The sequence below is a fragment of the Doryrhamphus excisus genome, linkage group LG11 (genome assembly GCF_037039965.1).
Source record: "Doryrhamphus excisus strain RoL-2023G ecotype Guam linkage group LG11, RoL_Dexc_Guam_v1.1, whole genome shotgun sequence".
Taxonomy (NCBI): Eukaryota; Metazoa; Chordata; class Actinopteri; order Syngnathiformes; family Syngnathidae; genus Doryrhamphus; species Doryrhamphus excisus.
Genome location: NC_136367.1, coordinates 11,529,523 through 11,551,393, shown reverse-complemented (window position 1 = coordinate 11,551,393; position 21,871 = coordinate 11,529,523). Strand labels below are relative to the sequence as shown.

Here is a 21,871-nt window from a genome sequence, read left to right as displayed (position 1 = left end):
GTCTTTTTCTTACTGTGCATGAAAAAAAGCCAAACTTTGTTTTTGTTACTGCTGCTGATGTACAGCTGACATGCTGTGAAATCACACTTGTCGTTGTTAGGCCATTATCATGTGACCACCCCCTCCAGCGGTGGGCAGAGCTAGCGTGCAGCCCCCATAATTACATCCATGCCAATTACCAGAGCTTTCCAACCACCAATTATCACAGTGTTCTTTTCTCCGGGCTGCCTTTTAACGGCAGCGGGGAAGTTCCTGGGACAAGGCGAGGTGGGCGGTGTGCGCATGGGGAGCTAAAGTCATCCGTAACATAATAAAGGCCCAACCACAGGAACTCCTCATTAGGTATGTGACATATAAAGAATAAGGTGCCCTGCTCAACATCATCACAGCGTCACCAAGTCACATGACAACAGCGAGGAGGCAGGACCCTCCAGGATTCTATCTTTAAACCGAGCAGTAGCAGCTACCGGTTTGTGTACACAAGCACACTGGCTGATAAGATAAGACAACACGTCCCGGTTTGGATATGCATGACCTTCCCATTCCAAAGCTGTGAGCAGGGTTTTTCTCGGCCAGGAAGGATGCAGCGTCAAGTGTGTGAGAAAGGTCGCGTAGTGGAATCTTTTAAAAACACACGACCATGGAGGACAAATGAGAAGGAACAAGGCAGGGAAACACGTTGAAAAGCACAGTGGATCCAACATCACGTTTTTTTCAAAAAAATTATTTAGTTGATAAATGACGGCTGTTTTATGGTTGACTATGGACTGTTATTTGTAAAAATAAAAAATAAAAAAATACACACACATACATACACACACATACAGTTGTGCTCAGAAGTATTCATACCTCTATCATTTTTGGGGTATTTCCTATCTATTTCTTTCTAGATTCCACTTATTCTACAACAAATTACATAAAAGCTTACAACAGGTTTTAACAAACACAGGATAAATATTTGAGACAAATGTCCTTCTAATTTCTGCTTTATTTCACAAATTTGCAAAACATCTCATGTTCAAAAGTATTCATACCCTGCTTTATGATGTCACTTAATAGTCAACGGCATCGCCTTTGTTTGCAATTACAGATTAAAGACGTCTCCTGTAGTTGACTACCAGGTTCCGATACGTTTCCACAGGAATTTTAGCCCATTCCTCCTTTGAAATTCTCTCCAGGTCCTTCAGATTGGATGGCTTCACCTTGCACTGACCTTCACCTTGAGTTCCCGCCACAAATTTTTGATAGGGTTGAGGTCCGGGCTTTGGTTTGGCTACTCCAAAACATTCATTTCATTGTCCTCAAACCATTTCTTGACTTTTTTGGTGGTGTGTTTGGGGTTGTTATTTTGTTGGAAGAGCCACTGTGGCCCTAAACCAGGTTTTGCAGCAGACTGCCGGATGTTCTGCTGGAGGATCTTGATGTACTGTTCCATCCGCATGATGCCGTCCACCTTAATGAGGTTCCCCGTCCCACTCGCCGAGAAACAGCCCCACAGCATTATGCTTCCTCCTGCATGCTTAACAGTTGGCATCGTGTTCTTTGGTTTGAAAGCTTCACCCTTCTTTCGCCAAACGTCAGCAACATCTCTGTGCCCAAAGAGCTCCATCTTCATCTCATCTGACCACAGAATTGATAACCAAAATGCCTTGGCTTCGTCTCTGTGTTTTTTGGCGAAGTCCAGACGTACTCTTGTGTGGTTGGGTTTGAGGAGTGGAGTCTTGCGTGGTCGCCGTCCATTGAGTCCTGCCATATTCAATGTCCTCTCGAGATATTGCTTCCTTTGTCACTGAGGTCACGCAACATCTCCTTGGTGGTGATATGGGGGTTAATGGTGGCCGCCCAAACCAATTTTCTTGCCTCCCTGGCTTCCTTCCAGGTCTTCTCAGGTTCTTCACTGTGTGGAATTCTTTATATTTCATAATGATGCTCTGGACTGTGGCTCTATGGACCTGAAAGCGCTTGGATTTTGCTTTGTAGCCCAAACCATCCTTGTGTGCCTCCACAATATGCGACCTCAGGTCCTCACTTTTTCCTTGACCATGGTGGAGAATCTGGCGATGACTTTGAACTGACAATGACCTCACCAATCCCCTCAATTTTATGTTTACTTGGATTTGTTGAATAACATTGCAGGGACCAACAAGACACATCTTGCAAGTAGAAAAATACTTGAACAATGAAAAATATATTTCAGGAAGACAAGGGTATGAATACTTTTGAACATGAGATGTTTTGCAAATTTGTGAAATAAAGCAGAAATAAGAAAAACAGTCGTCTCAAATATTTATACAGTGTTTGTTAAAACCTGTTGTAACTTTTTATGTAATTTGTTGTAGAATAAATGGATGATGATAGATAGGGATGAAATGAAATGATAGGGGTATGAATACTTTTGAGTACAACTGTACATACAGTTCTATTCAAAATTATTCAACCCCCATTGCAGGAAAGAGTTTTAGGAAATAAAAAAAAACATTTAAACCATGTTTATAATAAAATCTTACAAGGACTTGTAAATGAACTAAATGCAAATAAAATACCAACAATATTTGTATTTCTAATACAATAACAAATGCCCTTTTAGTGGTTTGCTCACTGACAAAATGATTCCACCCCTGAAAGATGACCACTCATAAGAACAGAGGTTTCAGTCAGGTGTTGAAAACACCTGTAGATGTGGACAGAAGCATAACAAACAAAAATCCATCAGATTTAAAACTGACTGTGATGCTCAGTTCCTTCTAGACAGTCAACATGCTGAAGTCCAGGGAATGGTCAAAAAAGTCAAGAGAGGAGGTAATTTCTTTCCAGAAGCATTATTTGCTAATTTAAAGCTCAAGGAACAGTGGAAACGTATGGTACCTAAACGGTACCTAAAGGGAAAGGTGCAGAAGAATCCTCGAGTGACAGCTGAGGTACTATGGCAGGACTTATCATAGGGAGGTACTTAAGTTTCGGCCCATACCATTAGGCGCACACTGCGAGATGAAGGTCTTAATGATAGAACTACCAAGTGCACCCCCCCCTGCTGACTCCAAATCACAAAAAGTGTCGACTCCAGTATGGCAAAAAACACGTAGACAAACCATAAGGGTTTTGGGATTCTGTCCAATGGAGCGACGAGACAAAATTGGAACTCTTCTATGGCTCAACGATATGTTTGGAGGAGGCAGAACGATGCCTTTTAATGAAGAGAACACCATGCCGACTGTGAAGCATGGTGGGGGGGTTGGGGGGAGTCAGTCATGCTGTGGGGCTGTTTTGCTTCTTCGGGTACAGGAAATCTTCAGTGTGTGTAAGGTACCATGAATTCAGTTCACTACTAGGAAAACTTGGGTGTAAATGTCATGCAGTCAGGCACAAAACTGAAGCCTGGGAGACGTTGGACCTTCCAAGACGACAACAATCCAAATCAGACCTCCAAATCTACCAAAGCTTGGTTGCAGACGAAGGGCTGGGAAATTCTGGAGTGGCCACTGCAATCGACTGATTTAAATCCGATCTGTGACTGATCTGATCTGACTTAAATCGAGAATCTGTGGTGGGACTTGAAGAAGGGAGATGCAGCATGAAAGCCCCAAAATGCAAGTGAAGTGGAGGCCTTTGGCTACGAGGAATGGGCCAAGATTCCTGTCGATCGCTACAAGAAACTTGTGTCAAGCTATGTGTCACGTCTAAAAAACGTTATTATTGCCAAAAGTGTTTTACCAAGTATTAAGGATCGTCAAAGTGGTAATCACAGAAAAAATAAAAATGATGACCAAAGATTTGGTCTCAAAGTTTCTATTGACTGTGTAGTATTCTGGTCACTAGGCATCAGTAACGTTACATTGATGCAGGGTTCCCCCTTGGGTTTTTCAAGCTGTGGTGGTGGGCTGCATGGGAGGACGGACTGCCGCCGCTGTGTCATGCCACTGCTGCTGCTTTTGATGACTATTTTATTTATTAACTTATTTAACATTTTTTAACAACCAGCAGGACATAAACCAAGAAAATTGCTAAATTGTTAAATTAATGGCAAAATTGTTAGCACTTAAAATCCAAAATGTCAAGTTTTTTATTGAGTCTCTTATTTAGTCCAATGGTACAATGTGACTATAAGAGCCTTCTCCATCGCTGCCCCCACCCTCTGGAACTCTTTGCCCCATTCACTCTGTGCTTGCCCTGACCTTCCCAGTTTCAAAAAACAACTAAAAACCCACCTCTTTAAATCTGTTTTTAATGTCTAACCTTTTATACCTGACTGCTTTTACTCATGTTTTAACTGTGTATAAACCAATGAATGTTGGATTTTAACATATCTTTTATTCTGTTTACTTGTTTTTATTCAACTCCATTTTCTGTAAAATGTCTGAGTATTTTGAAAAGTGCTATACAAATAAAATGTATTATTATTATCATTATTATTAGTACATAATGTCATAAGTACAAAGGCACAACATTTTTTACTATTTGACACAAACCCAAACTTTATTTTATGCCTGTTTTCGAGTAATACAAATAAAAGGGAAAAAAATGGTTCAATATATTTAGCTCAAAGTAATTACTAAAAATGGTTAGCGTGCAGACCTCACAGCGAGGAGACCAGGGTTCAATTCCACCCTCGGCCATCTCTGTGTGGAGTTTGCATGTTCTCCCCGTGCATGCGTGGGTTTTCTCCGGGTACTCCGGTTTCCTCCCACATTCCAAAAACATGCTAGGTTAATTGGCCACTCCAAATTGTCCATAGGTATGAATGTGAGTGTGAATGGTTGTTTGTCTATATGTGCCCTGTGATTGGCTGGCCACCAGTCCAGGGTGTACCCCGCCTCTCGCCCCAAGACAGCTGGGATAGGCTCCAGCACCCCCGCGACCCTTGTGAGGAAAAGCGGTAGAAAATGAATGAATGAATAATTACTAAAAATATTACAATTTAGGTGACTTTTCATGCATGTTAAGCCCCCCCCCCCCCCCAAAAAGCATGGAAATAGGGCCTTTGCCCCGCTACTGCTCCGCTCTCGGGCTCTAATTATTGGAGCTAAATAGGATTCATAACCTCAAAGACCTAAAAGTCATGAGGTCAACAACAATCAGTGTCATCTATCACAATGTGACATGCTAAAGAAGGCAGAAAAAAGAAACATCATTAAAAAATATCAAACTAAATACAGTCCGTCGACATGAGGGGCAAATGAGAGGTTAGGAAAAAGGTACAGGTGGAATATAACAAGCTTGGCAGGCGACAGAAATGGAAGCATGGTGAAAGAAATGTTTCAGGAGTGACCTTTGTAGCACACGGGCCCAGAACAATGGTCCATTATGTGCTATTGTGTCCGCTGTGTAATAACGCTCCATCTTGGAGCCAAGGCTGACACGCCCGATGTAGCAGTGTGAAAGGCAGGAAAGGCAGCCAGTGGCGAGGTCCGCCGATAAGACGACAGATTAGACCAACGCTGGATTAATAACGCTACATTATTTTCAGTTCTTTATGTTTTTTAAGGAGAAAACCTCTGCTAAGAAGCGTGGTTCTTCCATTAGCGCTGTGTGACTGTGTTAAATTAGTATGTAGCCTAATTAAGCCCAAAAAGGGAAATCCCATCTTTTTTTAACTTCTAAGGATAACCTATTTGTGTCAATTTGCAATGCGCCTGCATCATCACCGCATCATTCTCCATGGCAAACATCGGTGTGCATCTGCCTGGCTCTGCATCTGCAGACCCTCTGGGAGCTGAGATTTAAGCCGGTGAGGAAATCCGCCCAATCAATCGCCGGTGGATTAATGACAACGGCCAATCGATAGGCGGCATAGGAGGCTGCGTGGTGCAAGGGCCCCCGTCGGGAGCCGCGGGAGACTAGTTTGGTGAAGCATTGCTAAACGCCATTGTTGTTAAGCAACCAATCAGTCGCGTTCTTTCTGTCGATGGGTGAGTCTGAGCTGGAGGTTAAATACAAACACTTTGTGCTTACATCCACCCTTGAGGGAGGTGGATAAGTCAAACTGATGCAAAGAAGAACAATAAGTGTTGAAAAAAGAAATAAAGTATTATCCATTTTCTATTCCGCCTGTCCTCAGGGTCACATGTGACCCGAGGGATGCACTTCCTTATTACAGTAGGAATGAAAAATCGTGCATAAAATGTGATCACACATGCTAGAATAGAAACACCTAGCCCGAGCAATTCCACTTTCTTTGTTTACTTATTTTGGCTGGCTCTCATTGAGTCTCTGATGGCAGCCAGCTAGCTTGCTTCTGCCGCACGACGAGCTACGGGCGGCTATCATGTTCATGGGGTACATGCTAACTTGCTGTATTTTTCGGACTTGCATCAGCAGAATATGATTTTCTTTTCCTGGGTATTTGTATTTTGTCTTTTTCAGTTATCTTTATAAGTTGATGTTGACACTGAACATTTTCTGTCGTACAGGAGTAGCTTAGAGTGCCCTCTTGTAGCAGTGTGGAAAATAAACACTTACATAAGTCATAATACATAAGTCACTCCGGAGTACAAGTCACAAGACCAGCCAAATCCTAAAAAAAGCATTGTCGCTCACCATGTTGATTTGCTTCACCTCTTTTTTTTATTTTTATTTTTATGTGTTCAACTCAGACTCGATGCCTGTATTTAATGACCACACTGAGTGGAGATATGATTTGTAAGATGAGTAGGGCTGTCAAATTATTAAAAAGTTGAATCAGATTAATCGGCGCTTTAAATTAATCATGATTATTCACCACCCCAGATTAAAAAAAAGTTAATCAGATTAAGCATGACATTAAACTAATTATGATTAATCACACCACCTATGAAATAAACCATTTCATCAGATTAATCACACTTTAAATGATCATGTTTAATCACTACTGCCACCCACAGATTAAAAAAAGTATGATCAGATTAATCACGGCTTTAAATTAATCACAATCACCACGAATGCCCAGGTAATAAAAAGTTTAATCAGATTAATTACAGCTTTAAATTAATCATGATTAATCATCATTAGCAACCATGTTTGAAATGTGACAATTTTTTTATTGTATTTTCTTTAATAGATGATATTGGAAATTTCCAATACGCAAGTTACATTGTTATCTGAATGTGACGGATACTGGATCGGATTGGCCCCATCTCTACCGACAAGAGGCAGGGTACACCCTGGACTGGTTTCGGGTCAAGGGCAGGGCGCATGACAACAGATAAGCATTCACACTCACATTCACACCTAAGAACAGTTTAGAGTCTCCAATTAACCAATATTTATGAACCATATTATCCATATTTATGGGATGGTAGAACATGCAAACCCCACAGCGCTGCCTAAAGAGAGATTCAAACCCCCAACTTGTGACTGTGAGGCCTTAGACGTCCAGGACAGCAGCCTTCTGACCTATTAATGCGCCATTTGCTTTAAGCTTCCACCAATTACCAGCACCATTTGCATGTTATTGAACTACATGCGCAGCAAGAGGACAATCTGCAGTGCAATGGCCATGATTATTAGCGGGCAACGCACTAATGGCTTTGGCATTTCAAAAACAAACAATAGAGGGATGACATTTAGCTCCGGGAGGAAACGCAGTCAGGGTGATTTCCTGTCTGCTGAACACATTCAATACAATCACCTCATCGTTATTAATTAAACCATTTAAAGGCGCATCTTTGGCTTCCCAAGCTTTGTGGTCAGTTCTTATTGATTTTGTCCAGAATAAAATCCCCAAATTACTTGGCCATATTATAATCCTAAATGGCAAGTAGATAAAAATGATTCAAATGAAGCACAAAAAATGAATGACAACTCACCTCTCCTGCTCCATCCTCATCTTCAGCGTCTCTTCATCAGAAACGTGCGCCTCCTCCGACCGCCACTTGCTGGATCCTTTACGGTCCATCCTGTCCCCTGGATGCTCGTCTTTGCGGTGCTTCCCGAACCTGCGACAGCACATTCAAAGACAAATATACATGCGGTTTTTACAGTACGTCGGTTGGAAACCATGGGTGAAACAGTCAATTCATCAGCGTTTACTAGTCATGCCCAGATTCAGATAACAGCAGTTCAAAATGAATTCTGTTATTTGTCACTTCCACATTGAACCTTTCATTATTTATGAAAAAAATTCTGCAACAATGCAGATTTGAGATACGCAATTTGAGATTTATGTAGTATTTTATTTAGTGCTGAAACTAACAATTATTTTCTTAGTTGTTTAATGTGAAGCTGGTTGTTTTGATAAATGGAATAATTGGTTAAGTCCTTGACAAGGGGTGTCAAACTCATTTTCACTGAGGGCCAGCAGCAAATATACTATACATCAATATAAATGTACAGTTGTCTTATGTTGTTATACATTTGCCCATAACATTTCATTTCATATGTCAACGTGGCAAGCAGGTATTCAAGTATGTATTTATGGTAGCAAAAAAGGTGCTTGGAATATGTTTTCATATATGTACAATATGAAAATTTGCTTTGCATGCAGTACCATTTTTCTGCCCAAAAAATGTTTTTTTTTTTAATCCCAGGCTTTTACGGGTCACATAAAACGATGCGGTAGGCCAGATCTGGCCCCCGCTCCTCAGGTTTGACATTGATGCCATCCACAGATCAAATCAATATGAACCAAACCCAAGAAGTTTGTGGTTTGGTCTGCAGCATATCGGAAAAGACGCAAAATGTCAATCACTGTTTTCCCAAGTCAAAGCTGATAATAGGATTACTTTTATGGATGACTGGCAAAATTAAGATATTCACATTTGAGAGGCAGAAAAAAAAAAAAAAACAATGATCAAACACCAAAATAGTTAATTATTGCAGCTCTAATTGTATTAAAAGAAGTGCCCCACTTCATTTCTGAAGTGAGCAGGTTCAAACCCCTTTACAGACAAATTGCCCCACTGTGGATATTTCACTTCAAAAGACACGAGAATGAGGAGAATGAGGTGAGGAGAGAAACAAAGTCGATGAAGGAAACAAAGTGAGATGGAGGCAAGCGCAGGCAGGTGACAGATGAAAACAAAATCATGTCAAGACACAAAATCAAAAGCCAATCAAAGACCGTGAAGTGGAGCAGGAGTGTTTAACAATTAAAGAGGAGACGGTGAGGAGATGCTGGAGTCAAGCAGTTGAAACTGATGGCATGAAAACAACTTCTTAGCACAAAAGGGAAGCCGTGACATGACAATAAAAGGAGACGTCAGAAATGAGTCCAAGAGAAAGTCATGTTTACGTGGAACATGAAGACACACTGTGGAGGCATTCAGATACTTGTGTATTTGTGTGTGTGTGTAAAGTAGCAGAAGGAATAAATCAATGAATCACAGAGAAAGAAAGAAAGAAAGAAAACAAGTGAGTGTAGCAAACCCAGCGGGTTAAATGTGTTGTGTGCACGACAGGGAAAATGAATGAGACAAAAAAAAAAAATAGTAAAGTGGACCTAAAGAAAAATGGAGTGAGCAGTAAATGCGTGTATCCTCCAGGGAAATACATAATATAATAATATAATACTGAGTGACTGCTGAGTCTCACCTGAACATGTCCCCCAGTCCTTTCAGCATTCCCTTCTTTGCTTTGCCCTTGTCTTTATCTTTATCTTTGTCCCTCGCCGCCTCCGCCTTCTTCTTCTCCTTGCCGCCTTTGTCCTTCTTCTCCTCTTTGGTTTGGTTGGTGCCGTTGACCAGCAGCTTTTCCGGTGCCGACAGAGGTGTCTGGTCAGCCACCGTCGACACAGAGTCTCGACCAGAGCGCGAGCTCTCCTCCGTGTCCTCTTCCACTGTGACAAAGACTTGACTTTAACCACTGTGGCAACATGTCTTATATGAACTTAGACCAGGAATCCGAATTAGATCTGAATTCACATCAAAAAGGTTAGACCGTAAAGACATATTTGACAAAGTGATGTAGGTCTAATGCTAGGAGTCCACTGGGCCGGTTGGTGCCGGTTCTCGCCAAAGATTATGTGATTGTCGCGTAGTGACTCGCTGTGGCGTTGAATTCATGTTCGCTCGGCATGTTGCCGTTATTTGGCGCCACACGCAGCAAATCACATATTCTTTGGTGCGAACTGGCGCCGGCCCACTGGAATCCTCGCATCATTGGCGCAACTTGGCTCGCGCCATTACATTCCAGTGAATTCCAATAAGCGGATTGTTTGCGACATTTGGTTCCACTTGGTGGACACTTTGCGACAAAGATTTTAAACATTTTGAAATTTTCTTGCCGGCAAACTCAATTTTAGTTACGGGCCACAGCGAGCCAGTTGGGAGGCAGTTTGAGCCACTGCACGCCACTTGGCAGCTTATTGGCTCGCGCCATTACATTCCAGTGAATTCCAATAGGCGGATTGTTTGCGACATTTGGTTCCACTTGGTGTTACGGGCCACCGCGAGCCAGTTGGGAAGCAGTTTGAGCCACTGCACGCCACTAGGCACCTTATTGGCTCGTGCCATTACATTCCAGTGAATTCCAACAGGCGGATTGTTTGCGAAATTTGGTTCCACTTGGTGGACACTTTGCGACGAAGATTTTAAACATTTTGAAATTTTCTTGCCGGCAAACTCAATTTTAGTTACGGGCCACAGCGAGCCAGTTGGGGGGCAGTTTGAGCCACTGCACGCCACTAGGCAGCTTATTGGCTCGCGCCATTACATTCCAGTGAATTCCAATAGGCGGATTGTTTGCGACATTTGGTTCCACTTGGTGGACACTTTGCGACAAAGATTTTAAACATTCTGAAATTTTCTTGCCGGCAAACTCAATTTTTGCCGCTGTTACGGGCCACCACGAGCCAGTTGAGGGGCAGTTTGAGCCACTGCACGCCACTAGGCACCTATTTGGCGACACAGCAAATTGTATTGGCACGAACTGGCACCAACTGGCGCTGGCCCAGCGGACTCTTAGCATAAAATTGTTATGTTATAAAAAATATCTCCTTTTGGACTGCTTCAACTGTTTCTCAAAGTCAGTTTTGTCCTCCACAACAAACAGCATCAGCTCAGCTAGCTATCATTGCCATGGTGATGCTAACACCTGAGCACAACTTTTGTTCTGACTTCCACTCGATGGTTTTACAGCAAAATCACGGTTAGACATTTCAGTGCAGTTAGCGTCCACCTCTGGACTATATGAGTCAAGATGCCGTCATGCCTCCTCATCAGGCCAGTCTTATGAATCACGATGTTAGTGACATGTAGCCCATAATGCACATTTCCTTTCACATTGCAGGCATGAGGAGAGAGTTACAGCGTGAGCGGGGTCCTCGCTGGGGAACCATCCTAATGGGCTTGCTGTGTGCCGACAGCAGCGACGGCTCGGCTGTGGAGGGCATCAAACCTGTGATTCACCGTACAGAGATGCTGCGCTTCTGTGGGACGTTGTGTGTGTGTGTGTGTGTGCGCACTCGCGTCTTACATGTCTCCATGCCCTCGTCCTCGTCCTCGGTGGGTGCCGGCCGGTCGTACGATTTGTCGATGGCCGCCCTGAAGCTCTCGTTGCAGCCTCGCCCCCTGATGATGCGAGGGCGGGGTCTGTGGAATGGAAGGTCCCCGTTGAGGGTGACCTCGGCCACGGCCGTCTGGAGGCTCTCCAGGGAGCTGGACTTCTTTAAGCCCAGAGACGGACCCACGTCCTTCGTAGAGGACCCTGATTGGAAGGTACAATTGAGTGTTCTGCCATTAATGATATATTTACAATATATATATTCTGATGTTTTTGGATTCAAAAAACTTGATAATTCCCTGCAATAACTCGTACAAATTCTTGTAAGTGTGTGAATATGTATGTGTGTATATATTAGGGAAGTTCCGATCAGTGTTTTATGCTGCCGATACCAATAATCCATGAGGGAAATCAGTCGATACCGCTTAGTTTATGCTTGTTTTACCAGAACATGAACACAATGCTGGTATCCGCAACTCATGTTTTTGTATTTCACAATGCATTTATTTCTAGTCTTCTCACATTATTAACCTGAATGACAAGCAAGTCTGCCCGTCGCATCCGCTGCCTTCTGAACCGCAGACACCACCAAGACACCAAGACTCTGTGCCCTCGGCATCCCAGAGAGAGAAGAGAAAATGCCGGCACTCGTCCGTCAGCTTGGCTCCACCGTTGAACTCGGTGTGCACAATGCTAACTCGACATGGTCCACATGAGCTGGGACAGCCGAACTGGAAAGTGCCGAGTCAGAAGTGGGTGCAGAGGGCACGTGGATCACATGCCACACGCCATCCGATGCGACCGCGAACACGACGAAAGTTCCTCCCTAGTGTCTGCATGCTCCCAAATCCATGCCCACTCTTGTAAGTAAGGATCGATATTTGCGTTTTTTCCTTGTATCGGTATTGTCCGATACGCGCGTGGGTTCCCCGATGTATTTTTCCACCGCATGATTTACAGTCAGGCAGAGGACCCCACAACACACGTAGTCGCGGTACCCCGCCCCCACTGTTGAATCACATCAAGGGCGCGTTTTCACAAGTAATAAACTTAGCTTGCTTTTAACACTTTACTAAGCCCATCACATTTCACTGGGTGATCGCTAGGCATAACAGTTTAAGTCCTGGTGGGACAACAAGAAAGCCCAAAAACATCACATACCAACGCAACAGACGAATAAAAGCACTCTCACTAGTTGAGCAGAACAAGAATGAACAACTATGCAACTTTAAATACGTGTCGTGTTATGTGAGTGCACTCTCTCATCACATCGATGCTAGATAAATTTAAACTAGGACAGAAATGTTTTGCACATGGTTGAATATTTATTCTAAAGTTGATAATGCTGTTTAAATGTGTGTTTAAGAAAGCTGAATCCTACTGTGTTCAGTGTTTACATTTCAATACATATTTGTTTAAACTTGAGACCTTGATATTTATTATCATGGTCATTTTTTTCATGTAAATTGAAGGATCAAAAGCAGTATTGGCCACAAATATCGGACCAAGCAAAATCAGCCATCGGCTAAGGGTGATGGGAAAAAATCGGTAACGGCATCGACCCCAAAAAAAAACCCCATATCGGTCGATCCCTACTTGTAAGTACAGCGTGTTGGGACCGGTGCTTTAGCCGCTGCCTGACAGAGGATCCTATTGTGAGCCTCAAACTCACCACACCCTGCTCACCCTTGGTGGAGGGGATTGTATCAGCCGATATCAGTTATTATCACATACTACAGTATTAATTGTCCCTGTACCCTAGAAACCGCCCATGAATGATACGGGAAAAGGCCAAAATGATACTGTGTCAAAGCCCAGGGCAGTGATACTAATAAAATATAGAGTTTAACCATGTCCAGTATCAGCCCCCGTAGCTGTCCACTCAGAGCGCGCTGCTCTGGTATCGTGCCCGTGAAACAACCAATCAGAGAACAGCGCACGAGTGCTTAGTGCCTAGTGCTTCTCCAGTCACCAAAAAACCCAAATTTGATTAATGTAACATTAATAGTCAGACATTGATAAGATAAGACTGTTGATAAAATATTATTGTTGAAATATTTTTAGCAATTATTGTGTTTACACTGTTTAGATATAATACATGTAATAAACTGAACATTTTCTGGAAACAAAATGGTCTTTTGATTAAATAGTACGTGATAATAAGCTCATGACTAAATAGTATGTGATAATAAGATCATCACATGGTTTGTCTGGTATCAGGCCCAGTATCATGCCCCCACGTGTCAGTATCAGCCCGAGACCGAAGGATACCTGGCCTGATACCAGACAAACCATGTGATAACCTCTAATTATACAAATATACAAGGGGTGCCGATATGAGTGAAGAAGCATGGTATGGATATCTGCCGATGCAATCAGTGGCTGTTCAATCGGAGTACCCTGAGCATATATGTGTACTGTATATGTGTACTATATACGTGTGTGTTACTTTTTGGGTTGGTCTGTTGTAGTTGTGAGCTCAATGTTTAATCTCTATGTTTTGTCTACATGATGGAAATAAAAGAAAACAAAAAAACATTTAGGAACCGCAGGGTGCATGTCGTTCTACTTATTAGGTCCAAAGACAATGAGTTGTCTTCCAGATGCAGCACTTTAATGAAGCATTTCATCACGATTACACGTTGTGCAAAAAAGGCATCCGTGTTGATAAGAAAGTAGAATTGCAAGTGTTTAAGAAGTGTTTCTTTAATCCAAATTAGGAACAAAGGAGTAATTAAATCCATTAAATATTCTAATCGCTTAACAGCGCCAGTTTACAGCTCTGCTGGTGTTAGTGAAGCGTAATGCACAAGCTTTCTGGTGGAGTTAAATGTATTCAAATGACCTGCCAAGCTAGTAGATTTATGACGGCACACAATGAGGCTGTCTGTAAAAAAAAATATATTATATATATATATATATATATATATATATATATGAGACAGAAACTTGAACGGTGAGTGAACAAGCTTGGCGAGGTTGGCAGCCTCTCATTTATTCTCATCAGCCTGTCCAAGTCGCCTCAATATCTCACTGAGACGCCACTTCATTTTTTTTTTTTTTTTTTTTTACAATACACGGTTGTTGGAATTTCACTACTTCACTGTTCACTTCACTATTCCACTATTCCATCCATGTTGGGGAACTGGGAAGAGGAAAACCAGTCACCGGAGTAAGGAGTCTTCTTTTAATACCTCTAATCTAATACTACATATCAGATAGAATAACTCTAAGCCACACGCTTAGACGTGATGAATGAGGCCATCCATCTATCCATCCATCCATCCAGCCATCCATCCATCCAGCCATCCATCCATCTTCCTATACTTATCCGGGTCCGGGTCTCAGTAGGGAAAGCCCAGGCTTCCCCGACTCAGGCCTTTTAAGCTAGATTTCGGCCCTTTGTATTGAGTTGTGGTCTCCTATAGAGCAGCTACACACAATAACCTGTACAAAAAGCTTTCTAGATATTCCAGAATCTGCACCTATTCCAGCTGTATTTCCTTGGATTTCCAAAACGGTATGTTATCATTTATTCCAACCACGGCCCGCCTTCGGGCACACCCACTGCACTGTGATTGGTCCCACTCAGCTTGTACCCGGGAACGCCGATGTCAGTAAGTCACTGGCTGGATGGAGCTGGTGACTTCTCAAAAACTCTCTGAAACAGAGCGTTCCAGGAGACATCCCTAACTTCTTTGAAGGCTGACTTCTGAATGTGCAAACGTCATCATCTGAAACTTTGGCCTGGTTTAACAGGAGAATACAACATTCTAACTGCATTTATAGGTCAGAAAAGCGGGAAAAGCATAAAAGGTCCCATTTAAAGAAGGCATTTCATGCCACCGACAGCCTCGTTGCTGTTATGACTTTGCCGTCTATGGGAGTTTTCTTTCCTCATGTTTCATACAGTGTTGGAGCTTTCAGGGATCCGTGATCTTGTGGAAATATTCATGCCTTTTTTTGTGATGCTGCTATAAATGTGCAATGAGGTTGGTTTGATGAAACTTCCCTGCTTCTGTGCTATGAAATGCCGGCGAGCTAATATCATATCACTTTTCTAGCTTTAAATCAACGTATGTAGTAGTGCAGTGTTTTTTAACCTTTTTTGAGCCACGGCACGTTTTTTACAATCTAAAAAATCTTGTGGCACACCACTAACCAAAAATGTTCCAAAATGTCACCACGACCTCACACGTGCATCAATAAGTCTATGGGAGGAACAAGGTAGGTGTTGCCACACGGACCAATATTACATTGCTCTACCAGTCTTTACACCACAGACACTCCACAGTAGCCACGTTTTTACATCACCACTTTTTCTCTTTCCCAATCACCTTTCGGGAAAAACAATGGTATCCATGGAAAGGAATATTCCAATCTCTTGTCTACATGCGCCGTGAATATCAAACAGAATAGTCAATAGGGCATGCCCAGCAAAACGTAAACATCAACATCACGTGATACCGGCTTCCCCGAGTTTTTCTTTCACTTGTTGGAATAACTCCGTATTGCCAGTTTTTCGTCTGTCCAGTCTTGAAATTTAGTTAGAATCAAAAACAAACTTTGCTTAGTCCAGTGCCGATTGCTGGCCTCCATTTTTAAAAGTGAAGAACGTCTGGATCTGCGCGTTACGTCATATCTGAGCATGCGCTGAAAGAACGCACCCGGGATCAATTTAAACAGGAAAAGATCAAATTCAATCTTGCTAATATTTTATAATTAATCTCAGGACATGTTTTATATAGATATATATTTTCTTTAAAAATAAAAGTGGACTTGTGAATGGCGTATAGAAGGGTTTAGATTCTGTTCCACAGATGGCGCTAATGCACACGAAAGCTGCTTGCCAACCGCCAATAAACAACAGAAGAAGAAAAACACCAGGAAGAAGAAGGCACCCTGACAACTTTCCGAGCGGGTACAAGATACCTCAATCGGATTGGGGAAAGGAATATTTCATCCCTGTTCAATTGTGGCCAAATGCAAACCAAAGTGAATTGGAATATTTGGGTCCATGTATACTATTGACATAATGGCTATTGACATAATATTTGCAAATGATGATTAATAAATGTTAACTATAAAAAGTGATATTGGATAATTCCTCACGGCACACCTGATGGTTTCTCAAGGTACACTAGTGTGCCCGCGGCACAGTGGTTGAAAATCACTGACTTGTGTGTAATTGTACTTGGATGTCACTGTCAGAAAATAGTAAGATTCTTTTGTCAAGATGGTACATGATGTGCTGCTTTATTCTGTGCTATCACAGAAAACTTGTGCATGACAAGATTTGCACTCTTTTCTTTTTTTTGGATTTTCTTGCAACTTTGTTAATACATTAGCACATGCTGTTGTTGTGGTCATGTGAGCTCTATCCGGCCACTGCTGGGGTGGAGTCAGGAATTGGTGTGTTGGAGATTTTAGACGCAAGCGGCATGTTGTGCTTATTCTATCATCAGTAAACAGCCTACAGTTTTGTGTAAATCGTCAGGACAATGTCAGCTTTGGCAGCCGCTAAAGACTTGACGTCTTCACGGTGGCGGTGACGCCAACAACAGAGGGTTTATTGATATCCGTATTGTACACGCTTTCAACCACTGTCGTGTCTACGACAGCCCAGGCCGTGATGCTAATCCAAGCCGAGTCAAAGTTAACGACTTCTTAGCGCATTTGTAATTCAATTCAAGTGGATCAGGAGGATCAGAAACAAAGAGTCCAGCATTGTCCTCCATCCCTGAGGCGTCCGGGCTCAACATGCATCATCGACTCATACCAACAAACGAAGAAGTCAGCTGAATGTCTATGTGAGCTGTCACGGTCTGCGCTTTTATTAATGACCAAGTGACCATTTTCTACTTAATATGCATCAGAGAGGCATAAAAAGTGGATATCAAACCTGATATTCTGAGTTTTTCTCATTACATTGTATGGGAAAATGTACCTGAAAATGATGCGAGCCACCTGGGCTTAATAAAAACAGATTATGACTTTTACCGGGTCCAAATGGATGGCGTCACTGTGATCAACCATGATGGATTTTCAATGAAACATTCAGCTGTTGGCGCTGAAACGCTCCCACTTCTTGTCTGCTGCAACCGTTTGCCAGATGTTGCGTCTGAAATATGCAAGTGGCTCCTTTTAGATGAGCTCATCTCGCCTAAAGATTATTGACCTGATTGTCGAGCTCGAACATGAGCCATGATAATTAGCGAGCGCAGGAGGCAGCGCCGATGCAACCTGGCTCGTCACGTAACAGCGGTCACACGCGCAGGTCGCAGAAACACACTAAGACGGGACGATAACGGATGACTCGCTGTCAGCTCGTCCCCTTAAACGAGGACAGAGCGCTATCTGTCCACGCACACACGCCGTGTAATTAGTGATGCAGGCTCATTTGCAACAAAACAGAGAAAATTCAATCAGTCCATGAAATCTAACTTTGACCTCCAAGTCCATGGCAACAATAGTGTCAAACATCCATCAGTTTCTCTGCCACCAAACTACTCATTGATCAACGTTTAGACACATTCTTTTGTCAGGACTGTGCATGATGTGCTGCTTTCTGCTATGGTAATGGTAATGGTAATGGTAATGGTTTTATTTCATTTGAACATGCATCAGATTACAATTGAGTGCATCCCATAATCAGTTCCCAGTTCCACATGTCCAAAAGGAGTAGGAAGAAGCAAAGCTTATTAAATCCTACCCCTCCATCTGGTACTTTTACAATCACTAACTGTTACATTTGTTCACTTCCTGCTTTTCATAATACAGTTTAAGGTTTTTTTTTTTAATTTTTATAATGTACCTCGTACCAAAGTACTCGGTGATATGAGCATCCAATGCCATAATGGGTACCATAGTAAGTGTCAATATAGTGATATATATAGCACATCATGACTGGTTCAAGACTGTTCATCCTTGTATTTAGCAAACATCAACTGCTTGTATTGTTTCTTGAATTGGCTCATCGTTGTGCATTGTTTGATTTCCTTACTCAATCCATTCCATAGTTTGATTCCACATACTGAAATGCTATGGCTAGCATAACGTAGTCCTAGCATAGAAGTGTTTCAAATGTACTTCTTCCCTGAGATCATATTTCTCCTCTCTTGTAGAGAAGTATTGGATGACATTTTTGTTGTTTTTAGCCTTATGCATTATTTTAGCTGTTTGAAGATGAACTATATCAGCAAGTTGAAGTATTTGTGATTTTAGAAATAAGGAGTTAGTATGTTCTCTGTAGGCGGCATTATGAATTATCCTTACTGACCTTTTTTGCAGTATGGGCTATGTCACCCTGCACTCACCAAAAAGAAAATAATAACTACTTAAAGCGTATAAAGTTGTACTTTGATGTCACCATCATGGATTTAGATCAAGATTTAGCCAAGACGGTGCATGATATGCTGCTTGTCGCTATGTCTCGCACAGATATCCGGTGGGCGTGTGTGCAGTCGTACTTTGATGTCACTGTCATGGAAATAATATAAGTCAATACTGTGCATTATATGCTGCAATGTGTTGCAAAACACAGGCAAAAAAAAACTGTTGCAGCTGTTGTGTATAGTCGTAGACTAACATAAGATTATTTAGTCAAGATGGTGCATGATATACCGCTTGCCGCTGTGTATTGCTGAACTCAGAAAAAAAGAAAAATAACCGATTGATGTGTATCCAGTCGTACTTTGATGTCATATCATGAAATATGATTATTTAGTCAAGATGATGCATGGTATGCTGATTGTTGAGGAATAAACAAGACATCGGAGCCACAATTTGCGGACCAATAGCCACTCTTCTTGTGTGGAACACTGCACACGGAGTTCTAAAGGTGTTAGGTTTTTGTATCAAACATTACATTATATCACAAAACATTTTGAGTTATGATTTGGTAAGGTTGCTCAAAGTATGCTTTTAAATATCTTGATCCATTTGCATCCTGTCCTTGCAAGATGTTAATTTCAAGGCAAAAGCAATCAATCACAGATGATGAATAGCTGTCAGAGTAGATTAAGAGTTGTGCAAGGGTGGGAGAAATGTATCTTTCTGAATAAAAAGATCAAATTTGGAGAGGCTGAAATAGCCGGCGGGATAAATAAAGATTACATGTTGTCATTTAGCACTGTGACTGATGAAGGTCATGAGATGCTAGCAGTTCTCCGCTCAGTCCTAAAATCTGGGCCTTACCTGTGCTGGTGTCAGGAAGAGGGCTGAGGTTAATCTCGTCGGCTACTGTTAAAGGAAGTGGAAGGAGGGGGGGGGCGGGCGAGGGCAGACAGGTGGGAGTACAAGATTTGGGGGGTTCGGTTAGTGCTCATCACATTCCTCATGCAACATCCCGCGACTGCTGCCAACATCACAAACAAACGGCTTCATCTGCATTAAGGACAGGACGCCATGCCAGACAGCAGGTGAGTGCGGGGGGGTGGATGGGTAGGGGGAGGGGCCAATCAGGCTTGTTGCTGCAATCTGCTACGGAAGATGAGAGATGACTGCAGAGAGCAGGGCGGGATGTTTGGGTCACAGCAATCAGCCGCTGCTTCAGAGGCTTTTCAAGGTGAATGAACACTGAAGAGTTCTCCACTTTGCTGAGAGGAAGAGGCCTTTGCTGGGGGGGGGGGGGGGGGGGGGGACGAGCGTGTGAGGTTTAGGTTTAGTTGAAGAGGAGGGGGTTGAGGAGGATGAGTAGGTGGAATGCCAGTGTTAAGATAAGAAATAATGTGTGTTATTAGTGTGTCGTAATGATGGACGCCTATATCTCCTTATGGACTTCAATACTAAAATCTCTCTAGGATCATCTAGGATCTTGGCTTAAATCATCTCACAATAATTCCTGGAGGAAGTAGAGGTTTACAAAAGGTACCTAGGTCCATGCTTTTGGACTTGCGAGTCTTGATGATCTCAAGCTGGGATGCGTCCCCAAACTGCTTGGTGCGCTTTTCAGACATGCTCTGGCGTCCAAAGCCTTCCCGCTGGAAGGCAGCATCAGGATGGTTCGCATCGTGACTCTGGGAGCTATTTGATGAAAATGAAAAAGTGTCATCTCTATGTGATGCTCAGAATTTTAATATATGGCAAACACCGTCTTTCATTTTCCCACCTCTCATTGGGAGCGGGAAGCTCTTTGGCCCACGGCGGCATCACGTCAGCATTGAAGCCGACATCGTCGTGGGAACTGGACGAAGACTGGTCAGACAGATGAGGCGAGAGGAGCGGCGGCCGGTCGTCTTCGATGATGATGGTGTCGTCCTGCGGCATGTTGACGGTCGGAGAGAGCTGGTAGTTGCCTGAAGAGGATGCGAGTTCACCGTTAGATTCAAGCTGTGACTTTTATCTGCTTTGTGCAACCGAGTCTGGGAGGAGACCGGCATCAACATCAACATCAACAACAGTACAATACAAAGGTTTGAAACACACAAATGAATAATACAGCCGCAGCGTTAAATGTGGCAATACACAAGCAATTATTTGTCTTTATTATTCATTCATTCATTTTCTACCGCTTTTTCCTCATGAGGGGGGGTCGCGGGGGTGCTGAAGCCTATCCCAGTTGTCTTTGGGCGAGAGGCAGGCTACACCCTGCACTGGAATGTGGGAGGAAAACCGGAGTACCCGGAGAAAACCCACGCATGCACGGGGAGAACATGCGAACTCCACACACAGATGGCCGAGGGTGGAATTGAACCCTGATCTCCTAGCTATGAGGTCTGCGCGCTAACCACTCGACCACCGTGCCGCCCTGTCTTTATTATAATAATAATACTTATTACTATTATTTGACCACATGCAGCCGGTCCCTACAGGGCATTTGGACAGTTGACCCCTACTGCATACAGCATAATACTTCATTTAGAATTGGGAAAAACAAAAAAAATTTTTGCATCTGTGTTTTTTTCTGTTTTTTTTTTTAAACCACTATTGGTAAGATATGCTAGCTGGCGGCGGAGTTCTCATATTTTTTGTTAGTTTGGAGCATGTTGCCTTTAAAAGCAGCAGCATGGATAATGGTTTCAACAAAGTCAGCTAATGTTTTTCATTTAGTTTCTGTAGTTATGTTATTGCATCCCCAAAAATCAATGTTTATACATTAGTTTTAAATAGTGCTATCAAAGTTGACGGGTTAATTATGCATTTTTTGGATGCGCAATTACGTGGGTGCCTCCTGTTTGACACTCAGCCTCCACCGTAGTTTGGTTGAAGCACGATAACTCTGTAGCCACAAGCTGGAACAAATATTGATGGGAAATGGAGAAAGAAAAGAGTATTTAAATTGGTAAAGTTAGCTTAAAGTTAGCCCTGGCAGATGGCTCTTGTAGCAAGACCAAAGGTATTTGTATCTACTGTGGCTGTGTTTGACTTATCACAGATTCCATGGCCTGCCAAAGACTGGAGCAGTGCAGGTATTGTTTTCATTGTCATATCCAGTGCTACCTTGGCATAAGAGTGGCCC

The 21,871-nt window shown here is 42.6% G+C and overlaps 1 protein-coding gene across 10 annotated transcripts in view; it reads right to left on the bottom strand.

The window, feature by feature from the left end:
• Positions 1-21,871, bottom strand: part of pard3ab (par-3 family cell polarity regulator alpha, b) — a 179,690-nt gene that overhangs the window by 35,855 nt on the left and 121,964 nt on the right. For 8 of the 10 annotated variants that reach the window (XR_013629454.1, XR_013629455.1, XM_058080481.2 and 5 more), the window contains 6 exons: positions 20,522-20,708; positions 20,285-20,436; positions 19,609-19,653; positions 11,386-11,616; positions 9,505-9,748; positions 7,782-7,910 (listed from right to left, as the gene is read on the bottom strand). Coding sequence is in view for 8 of the 10 variants with exons in the window: in XM_058080481.2 (XP_057936464.2) it covers positions 7,782-7,910; positions 9,505-9,748; positions 11,386-11,616; positions 19,609-19,653; positions 20,285-20,436; positions 20,522-20,708 (988 nt within the window). In the remaining 2 variants the exon portion in view is untranslated. The remainder of the gene's footprint in view (positions 1-7,781; positions 7,911-9,504; positions 9,749-11,385; positions 11,617-19,608; positions 19,654-20,284; positions 20,437-20,521; positions 20,709-21,871) is intronic. The other 2 variants (XM_058080491.2, XM_058080500.2) reach the window with 2 other exon arrangements.